We start from the raw sequence: 9,271 nt of genomic DNA, 5'->3' as shown, positions 1-9,271 counted from the left end.
ATATATATATATATATATATATATATATGAAATAATTGGAGCACAATTTCTGGGTCTTGTCAAATAGGAGTAAATTATCTGGTGTTTAAGTATAGTTTCTTAGCAACAAATGTATTTGTTTAAATTTTGAGGTGGCTAGTTATTGCAAACCATTATCTATATTGCATACATCCTGTTACTTCCAACTTATATGCTGTAATTGCCTAAAAGGTATGATCACCAAATGTTACTTGTCTGTCAAGTATGCTGTGAACTTGTGATACGATTTTCACTCTTCCAACCGTGATTGTAATTGAGTAAATTCGAATGTGAAAGATAACAGGAGATTTCAAGGCATCATATGCATATTCTTTTATTACTGTTGTATACCTATATGTTTAGAGTAGCAACAGACAGACAATTGATTCTCTGCTTTGTGACTTGTTCATAGTGATTGGTGATGTAGAGGTCCTTTGAGTTTCAGTAAAAAAGAAAAAAAGAAAAAAAAAAAAACTGGAAGTGTAAGACTATTGCATGTTATACTAACACAGCTTAATTAAGCTTTTGAGAATAGATGCTAGAGGAATTAGTTTATCATAAATGGTTGGAGCTTTGAATTAATTAGACTTTTTGCGAGTTTGAATTTATATATGTTGAGTTTTCGAAATTAAAGCTTTTTTATTCCTTTAACTATTTTGGTGCTGGTTTCATTAGGGAAATTGCAGAAAGATACAGTAACAAAAGCAGTTCAAAAAGCATCGTGAATCGAAGAATAAAATCATCATGGAAACTAAAAGTTGGAGGGTGTAGTTCGCAAAACACCAAATTATCTGAACACCATGAAACACCGTCAAGCCAATATCAAGCCGACGGGGTGAAAGACAAAGACTCAGATGACATGAATCGGTTTTACTTGAGGACAGATGACGCAGATCACTATTCGGATGTATCTGCAGGGAGGAGAGTAAAGTCAGTAAACTGGCAAAAAAAGGTACACTAGTTCCTTTTCTGAGTTGTACATAGAAACACATGCGACTGATATGTTACTTTTTTACCCCCTATATTTGTAACCTCCATTTCTACCGATAGTGTTACTGTGATGTTTGGATTCCTCCGTTTTGTCTTTGCAGTTAACTTTATGATTATTTACTGTATTTCAGTTGATTGGAGCTGGCATGGAGGATGCTGATTTTTCTGTTAAGTCAACTGGAGACAAAAAGAAGTCGATGAAAAATCAGAAAAGGGTCTGTGTTAAAGGCACCAGAACCTAAACAATCCACCAAAAGAAAGACGATGAAGATCTCAGCCAAACGTCTATTCTGGGTTACGCGTGACGCATATGTATCCTAATATATATATAGTAAGCAGTTATCGGTGAGTTGTGGTCTGGTTGGTTAAAGTGTTTAACTAATAACTTTGAGGTTATGAGTTTAAATCTCACTGCATATGTAAGATGTGTAAGTTATTTAATAATTTTTTTAAAATAAAAATATAGCAAGCAATTAAGACTCCCACTCGATCGAACGAAATAGGTGAAGAGAAGAAAATCGTGAAAATTCTAGGTGGGTTATGTGTGAACCAAACCCTAGAGCGTAATGTCTGTGTATTTTCCTCGACAGTACGTCGACACCATTGACACGGTGGCGCTTTTAGAAATTGCATTGATTAAATTGCCTAGAAGATGCATGCTTATATGGGTCTCGCTTCATCCGACTCTCAAGTCGTCTAATCAAGTCCATATATCTGAGAGCCATTATCGATCGATTACTATATTAAGGCACGACTGTACTCCTCAGTCCTCACACAGCAGTATATCGAGCTACGTACTGAAACTAGGAGAAAATGAAGGTACACTGATTTCAACTCATCATCCCTGTATATACAACAGCTAGCGTACGTTTTACATAAATAACTACTCATCCAATCGATGACCTGATTGCTAGTTATGTGTATCATGTATATATGCAGCATAAGATTGTGATGAAAGTACCGATGAACTGCCGGAAATGCCAAACAGAGGCGCTCAAAATTGTTGCCGAAGAAAATGGTACGCCGACGTTTAAAATTTCTTTTTCTATCACCGGCATAGCTTTACAGATCGATATATGCTGTAAGTTTTGGGGGTTTGATATATATTATAGGTTGCTCCTGCATCATGCATGAAATAGAAGTACGTAATCGATCGATCTCAATCTGCTTTTCTTTTCTAATGTTTTGATCAACAAATTGAAGTTAAAATTTAGATTTTCTTAGCTATGTGGCTGGACTGGATGATGCATGCAGGTGTGAGCTCTGTGGCGTTGGGAAAGGAGAAGGACAGCTTGGTGGTGATTGGGGAGGGAGTAGACGCCGTCAAGTTGGCTAAGAGATTGAGGAAGAAGTTCAAGACCGCTGACATTGTCACCGTTGCAGAGGTTTGATCAATGGATAGCTAGTGAAGTAGTGATGGAATGGACAAAGGTCCATGCCAGCTTAATAAAATCACTCGCTAATTTATGGTTGATTGAGTTTCATGATCGATAAAGTTTTGCTCGGGTTATTGTATAAGTTTCGAGTCTGTCTTTAATGACATATCAATACTTGATTTTTCTCTCGTCTTGGTTTCTATAAATTTCCACAAGTTCGAAGTTTGAATGGAAACACGTATTGCATGTTAGCTTGTTTGTGTTTTCATTGATCAGCAAAAGTCAATAGTCAAAATGCAATGTCATGCAAATGAAAGTTTCCAGCGCATAGGGGGTTACGTGTCGTTGGTCGGGTAAAAGGGCGCCACGTTCACATAGTTTCTTCCAACTGCATAGTTAATTGGAAATGTCTGTCACTCTGTCGAAATGATCGATGACGACTTGAGTCTGCAAGTCTAGATGAGTTGAGCGATCGAACCAAACAAACAAACAACGAAACCAAACGAAAGAAATTAAGCAGACTATCTTGCCATGCCGCATCCAGAACCTGAGCACAAACAACTTAATCCAATCAATCCAATAGAGGTTGATGATGATGACGGTGATGAGTTGATCTTGTCATTGTCGCCGGTGAAGCTCCAAAGGCTACCCCACCTCACCGACTATCTCTCACAACTCCCAACCCACAACAACCCACTCGAACACAACCCCTTCTACCACCCCTCCGACGGCTTCTACATAACCCCATCCGATGTCATCCTCCGCCAGATTGTCTACGACCTCTCCGCCGCCGGCGCCTCCTCTGGTCCCGCCTCAGCTTACCATCGCGCCGGCCCCCGACGGCACATATTCTTCGAGCCGTCGAGCATCAAGGCGGCTATAGTGACATGCGGTGGGCTGTGCCCGGGAATGAACACGGTGGTGAGAGAGCTGGTTCTTGCCCTCTGGGACCTGTACGGAGTCCGTCAGATTTTTGGTATCAAGGCTGGCTATCGTGGATTTCACTCTATGGACCCTATCCAGCTTGACCCAAAGCTCGTCCACAACTGGCACAAGAATGGCGGCACTGTCCTCGAGACCTCCCGAGGTGGTTTTGATCTCCATAAGATTGTCGATGCCATCCAAAATCGCGGCTATAACCAGGTACGGTACCAAATTCATCACTAGAATTCATCTACAACCTTATGAGTCTTCCTCTGTTTCTTTAATTTGCCATGTATCAATTTATGTGTGTGTACTACCGATTGATTGATCGCACTATATATGTCACCGATATATAGCCACACGAACAATGTCACAAATTTGAAGGTCCCATGCCATTTGATGGAATGGAACCATCAGTTGTTATTAATCGAATCCAAGGTAGTGGGCGAATGTTAGTATGTGTAAAAGTTTTATATGGATGGAAGGTCATGATCATCAATCTTTTTCCGAATTTATTGTCATTATGTAAATGAAGTTCTACTAGCCTAGTAGCTACTTCCAAATTTCAGGGACTCAGGGCAGGTTTGTTACTGTATAGTGAACCAGATTATGTAAAATAGTAGTTACTGTTATATACCTGCATATATGAATTGATGCATGAAAGGAAATTCTAGATAAAATTATTCTGTTACATGGCGCAGGTGTACATCATAGGTGGAGACGGCACAATGCGTGGGGCAGTTGATATATTTCATGAGATTTGCAGGCGAAAACTGAAAATTGGGGTTACTGGGATTCCAAAAACAGTTGACAATGATGTTGGCATCATTGACAAATCTTTCGGATTCCAGACAGCAGTAGAAATGGCCCAGCAGGCAATAAGTGCAGGTCATGTGGAGGCTGAAAGTGCAGTGAATGGAATAGGCTTGGTCAAGTTGATGGGTCGAAGTACTGGCCACATTGCTCTGCACGCAACATTGAGCAGCCGAGATGTGGACTGCTGCCTAATCCCTGAAACTGAGTTTTACCTGGAAGGAAAAGGAGGTTTATTTGAATTCATGGAGCAGCGACTGAGGGAGAATGGACACGCAGTGTTAGTTGTGGCTGAAGGAGCGGGACAGGATATAATTCCGAGGAACGAGGCTCAGAAACAAGAGAGGGATGAATCTGGGAACCCAGTGTTCCTAGATGTTGGCCAATGGTTGAAGTCGGAGCTCAAGAATTGGTGGAGCAGGGATCACCCCAACGAGCTGGTCACAGTCAAGTACATAGACCCTACATACATGATCCGAGCCGTCCCTGCAAATGCTACAGATAACTTGTACTGTACACTTCTTGCCCATTCAGCTATTCATGGAGTGATGGCTGGTTACACTGGATTCGTCCCTGGCCCCATCAATGGCAACTATGCTTACATTCCAGTTGAAGAGGTGGCGAAGGCTAAGAATGTGGTCAACACAAGAGACCACAAATGGGCGTGGGTAAGATCTGTCACCAACCAGCCTGATTTTAACAGAACTTGACTGATCCCATCAATTGGATCACGGAGGAGTTTAATCCCATCTCTAGTTTTGTGTAAGCCAGCTACCTTTTCACATCGATCACTATTGTAAATTTGTAATTTGATGCTTATCTGCATGTCTTGATGATAAGCGTTATCTGCAAACTGACACATTTAATAGTTCTAGTGATGATGGAATAAGCATTTGGCATTTGTGTGCTATATAGTTTTAGATTGATCTTTCTGAAGAATAAGGTGCTGTGTGTGTCGGCTGTCCGAACAATAGTTTTCAGATGGTGTAATTTTGTATGAATATGGCATGAGAGATCAAGTCAATAAAACTGAAATATAATGCTGGTTCTGTTTAGAGGAATCAATGAATGATGCGCAATTGTCTGTCTGTCTGCTGCCAAGGGATAATGTAATTGCTGCGATTGGATACTTTTGGTAAAGAAAAATAGATGAGCAAATTAACTGGTTTGAAGTTGCTTCTGAGAGACGCTCAATTGGAATCTCAAATTCCGTTTGAAGTCCACCAGTAAAGCGAACAGATAAAAATAGACTTATCTGCTATATATTTCTTATTCCATGCCGATTAAAGGCATGTAAATATCTCCCTCCCTTAACTTGCATCTAAAGCAGAGGCTCATGCATTTTGTACTAGATATGATACAGACGTTGGAACTGCTTTGAGGTTGCTTTTGTTGGTGATTCACAACGCTCACTTGTTTAAGAAATTGTATATAATTTAAGAGAGATGTCACAGACGGACTCACATACAGTAGAAAGGGTGAGGACGTACTGCATCTGCATGTATAGAGAAGATAGGCCGCAGCACAGCAGAAAAGGATATACCAAAGAAAGAGACTGTTCATGCTCCGTCAGCTTGAGCCCATTTTCTCGTGGTAGTCGGCTATCTAGACAAAACTTTAAAAAGGAATATGAATGGATTAGCTGAAAATGGTTTCTAATATTCATAATTTCATATTGAAACAAGATGGTAATATTGGATTTTAAATAAGGGACAGATCATTTTCCTTGCTTATTTTCCCGCTGTGGGACATGTGTGGGGGAGGATACGTCAGTAATTTCTCACTCTTATAAGTAATGGGAGCTGCTTCTACTTTACTCTTCTCTTCTTCAAGTCGGTAGCAAGGCTCAAACACACACCGACCTTATTAGCACTGATCATCGACTCGAACCTTCAATATATGAATGAAGCTTTGGGCTTTGGGCTTTCAGAGTTCAAAGTTGAAACTGTGAGATAAGATGGTAGAAGCAAGGCTAGTCTGCTTAATAGTGATGTGGTGCTTGACAGCTCCAAGGGTGGCTGAAGCAGCCATTGGAGTGAACTGGGGCATCCTGTCATTCCACAGGCTCAAGCCTTCCACTGTTGTAGATCTCTTGAAAGACAACAAGATATCCAAAGTTAAGCTTTTCGATGCAGACCCAGATTCCCTTGAGGCTCTCATGGGCTCCGGGATTCAGGTCATGGTTGGAATTTCAAATGACATGTTGCCCTTCTTGAGCTCTTCCGCTGATGCCTCTGATTTGTGGGTCCGTCGCAATGTCTCTAGATACGTCGTTAAGAATGGCGTCGATATCAGGTTCCAATTTCCATCCTCCTTTCTTTAAACTTGTTTGCATTCACTGTATGTCTCTTTTCCTTCTCTTCTGGGTTTGATTGTTTCTCTTTCTAGCTAGTGACATAAAAGGTGACAACTTTAATCTTGCTTCTGATAACATTCTGTAAAATTGCAATTTGTGGTGCTGCCATGTATCACTTCTAGTGTATTTGATCAAGTGATAAACTAGCTGGATTCATCTCTGTGTGCTGAGATATGAGGTACAGGTTTAGAGTCAATTTTACCCTGATCTATTACTATTAAGGAATCAGTCTGGTTTACAATTGAGTTCCGCCATTCTGAAGTTGCCGACTATACTAATGCCTAGTAAATGAAGTAGATTTACAAGTCTTCAGGATTCCGGCTAGACTTCTATCATTTTCTTGAGGATATTTTGGATGGAAGATAAAACTCATAAAGCACTATGAACAATATATCAATAAGAATTATTCCATAAATTTGTTTATCATCTGGTACTTCTGTTCCGGGTTGGGAACCAGGAACAGATGGCATTTGAGCTAGTGTTTCCATTTGCATTTTATCTTTATATCCATAAAAGATAACGTGCGTTGGTGGCACAGTATTGATGTGTGTTTAACAAGTCTTATTTCAAACTTCTGATAATCCTATGCAGCTGAATTCTACCCTACTGTTCCCAACACATAGGTCTGTAATTTAAGAAAGCTCTAATATCTGGTTCACTCATCATGCTGTGTTTGCTAAACCAGACTTCCCTTCTATTCTTCATTGCAAGCTCCTTGTGAAACCAGACATAAAGTCATGGAATATGAGGTTGACCCACCTTCAACGGGCTTCCTAGTTAAGATAAGGCCTCAGGGGAACTTCATTAAGCGTAGTTATTGTTTAAGTTTCTATATCTACACCGAAAGCAAATGATTCCAACAAAAAGTTTGTAAATCCTTTGTAAGGAGATATGATAGACCACTTTGATGCTAAAACATAAGTATATCTCATTATAGAGAGGGAAACTTATTTTTTAGCTTTTGTGGGGGCATTATGCTATTCGCTAGTTGTTATCTAACATTAGTATATCAGAACCACATAGGAAGAACTCACTGTCAGGAAGCCTCTAACAGTTCCATGTGGGCATCTCTCACACAAGTTTAACTCGATTATGAGAAAGTTTCACTTCTGCTAACAGTAGACTTTCATTCTTGCTAGCAGTAGACTTTCATTCTGCTGAAAGACCTAACTTGAGTAGACAGTCTAATGTAAGAATTGCTTCTTATACATCTATTTCTATTAGATTTTTTTGGGCACACATATCTAAGTTCTGTAATTTAGTTCTTGGCTTATGATGACAGGTATGTTGCAGTTGGAAATGAGCCATTCCTTACTAGTTACTCTGGTCAATATCAGCCTTATGTCATGCCTGCATTGCTCAATCTTCAACAGTCCTTGGCTAAAGTGAATCTCGCAAGTTATGTGAAGTTAGTTGTACCATGTAATGCTGATGCCTATGAGGCTGCACTTCCTTCTCAAGGGGCATTTCGACCAGAACTAACAGAAATTATGACTCAACTTGTTTCATTTCTCAACTCAAATGGTTCTCCTTTTGTGGTCAACATCTACCCATTTCTAAGTCTCTATGGGAGCTCAGATTTCCCTCAAGAATATGCATTCTTCGAGGGGACTAGCCATTCTGTCACAGATGGGTCTGCTGTTTATAACAATGCATTTGATGGAAATTTTGACACACTGGTTGCGGCCCTGAGCAAACTGGGATATGGTCAGATGCCTATAGTTATTGGGGAAGTGGGTTGGCCGACAGATGGAGCCATCAGTGCAAATCTCACTGCAGCAAAGACATTCAACCAAGGCCTGATAAAAAATGTTCTAAGTAACAAAGGAACTCCTCTAAGGCCAGGTGTCCCTCCGATGGATGTATATCTTTTTGGTCTGCTTGATGAAGGGACAAAGAGCACACTTCCAGGCACCTTTGAAAGGCACTGGGGAATTTTTTCCTTTGACGGCCAGGCTAAGTATCCGTTGAACCTTGGTTTAGGCAGTAGACAATTGATAAATGCAAGGAATGTTGAGTATCTACCGTCTAGGTGGTGCGTGGCAGACCCAGCAAGGGATTTATCTGCTGTGGAAAGCCACATGAAACTTGCCTGTAGTGTTGCAGATTGCACCACACTCGGCTATGGGGGATCATGTAACGGAATTGGTGCAAAGGGAAATATCTCATATGCCTTCAACAGTTACTATCAGGTCCAAATGCAGAAAGAACAGAGCTGTGATTTCGATGGGCTTGGTATGGTCACTTTTCTAGACCCTTCAATGGGTGAGTGCAGGTTTCTTGTGGGCGTTACTGCATCTAGTGCTACTTCCTTTTCTCAGCTACAACACAGTTCGGCCATTGTTTGGATTTGGATTCTTATTTCATGGAGGGTTTGGATTTGTGTGATATAAGGTTCCTCAAGCGGGTTTTTCAAAGTCCCTGTCTTCTGGAACTACTGCTATTTGTGATGAGCATCATAGGATATGAATACTAGTGATCAGATAAATTATTCCAAGATTTAGAGTAGGTGGTGTGTACTTAGTGAATGTATTCATACTAAGAGTATTGAATTGTTTGAATGTCGATGTTTATAAATCTAATGATGAAATAGTACAAAGCAAAAGTACTGTTTATTGAATTTACAGGGGAATAAGCTAACGACAACTACAGATTGTCTAAACTGATAAAAATCAACAGATCATCCAGAGGGCTTAAATTTTGCAATCATTGAGCAAGCTAATATTCAAATACTAGGTTTCTTAAACGTTTTCTCAGCGCAAGCTGACATTTCAGCACAAAGCACTTATACGAG

General features: G+C 40.2%; 4 protein-coding genes across 4 annotated transcripts in view; all 4 read left to right on the top strand.

Annotated features, from left to right (window-relative positions):
• LOC101293470 overlaps window positions 1-1,250 on the top strand; it is a 6,484-nt gene extending 5,234 nt beyond the window's left edge. The window contains exons 11-12 of the mRNA XM_004295287.1: window positions 694-970; window positions 1,140-1,250. Coding sequence (XP_004295335.1) covers window positions 694-970; window positions 1,140-1,250 — 388 coding nt within the window. The remainder of the gene's footprint in view (window positions 1-693; window positions 971-1,139) is intronic.
• A 691-nt stretch (window positions 1,251-1,941) lies between these two features.
• LOC101306992 lies at window positions 1,942-2,572 on the top strand. The gene is made up of 2 exons (XM_004293373.1): window positions 1,942-2,026; window positions 2,263-2,572. Exons 1-2 carry the CDS (start codon window positions 1,942-1,944, stop codon window positions 2,397-2,399), a joined length of 222 nt encoding a protein of 73 aa, XP_004293421.1. The 3' UTR covers window positions 2,400-2,572.
• A 228-nt stretch (window positions 2,573-2,800) lies between these two features.
• LOC101306411 (6-phosphofructokinase 2-like) lies at window positions 2,801-5,184 on the top strand. The gene is made up of 2 exons (XM_004293371.1): window positions 2,801-3,527; window positions 4,010-5,184. The coding sequence occupies exons 1-2, from the start codon at window positions 2,916-2,918 to the stop codon at window positions 4,829-4,831; spliced, it is 1,434 nt and encodes a 477-aa protein (XP_004293419.1). The 5' UTR covers window positions 2,801-2,915; the 3' UTR covers window positions 4,832-5,184.
• An 806-nt stretch (window positions 5,185-5,990) lies between these two features.
• On the top strand, window positions 5,991-9,092 carry LOC101306120 (glucan endo-1,3-beta-glucosidase 5-like). Its single transcript, XM_004293370.1, has 2 exons — window positions 5,991-6,416; window positions 7,760-9,092. The coding sequence occupies exons 1-2, from the start codon at window positions 6,079-6,081 to the stop codon at window positions 8,868-8,870; spliced, it is 1,449 nt and encodes a 482-aa protein (XP_004293418.1). The 5' UTR covers window positions 5,991-6,078; the 3' UTR covers window positions 8,871-9,092.
• The last annotated feature ends 179 nt before the right edge of the window (window positions 9,093-9,271 follow it).

This window comes from Fragaria vesca, linkage group LG3 (assembly GCF_000184155.1).
Source record: "Fragaria vesca subsp. vesca linkage group LG3, FraVesHawaii_1.0, whole genome shotgun sequence".
Taxonomy (NCBI): Eukaryota; Viridiplantae; Streptophyta; class Magnoliopsida; order Rosales; family Rosaceae; genus Fragaria; species Fragaria vesca.
Note: the sequence above shows the minus strand (reverse complement) of the source record. Positions and strands in the feature narration are given on the sequence as shown.

Coding starts and splice junctions, on each gene's coding strand:
- LOC101306411 (XM_004293371.1), top strand. CDS start 2,916: ATGCCGCATCCAGAACCTGAGCACAAACAACTTAATCCAATCAATCCA. Junction 3,528..4,009: donor AAAATCGCGGCTATAACCAG/GTACGGTACCAA, acceptor TACATGGCGCAG/GTGTACATCATAGGTGGAGA.
- LOC101306992 (XM_004293373.1), top strand. CDS start 1,942: ATGCAGCATAAGATTGTGATGAAAGTACCGATGAACTGCCGGAAATGC. Junction 2,027..2,262: donor AATTGTTGCCGAAGAAAATG/GTACGCCGACGT, acceptor TGATGCATGCAG/GTGTGAGCTCTGTGGCGTTG.
- LOC101306120 (XM_004293370.1), top strand. CDS start 6,079: ATGGTAGAAGCAAGGCTAGTCTGCTTAATAGTGATGTGGTGCTTGACA. Junction 6,417..7,759: donor AAGAATGGCGTCGATATCAG/GTTCCAATTTCC, acceptor TTATGATGACAG/GTATGTTGCAGTTGGAAATG.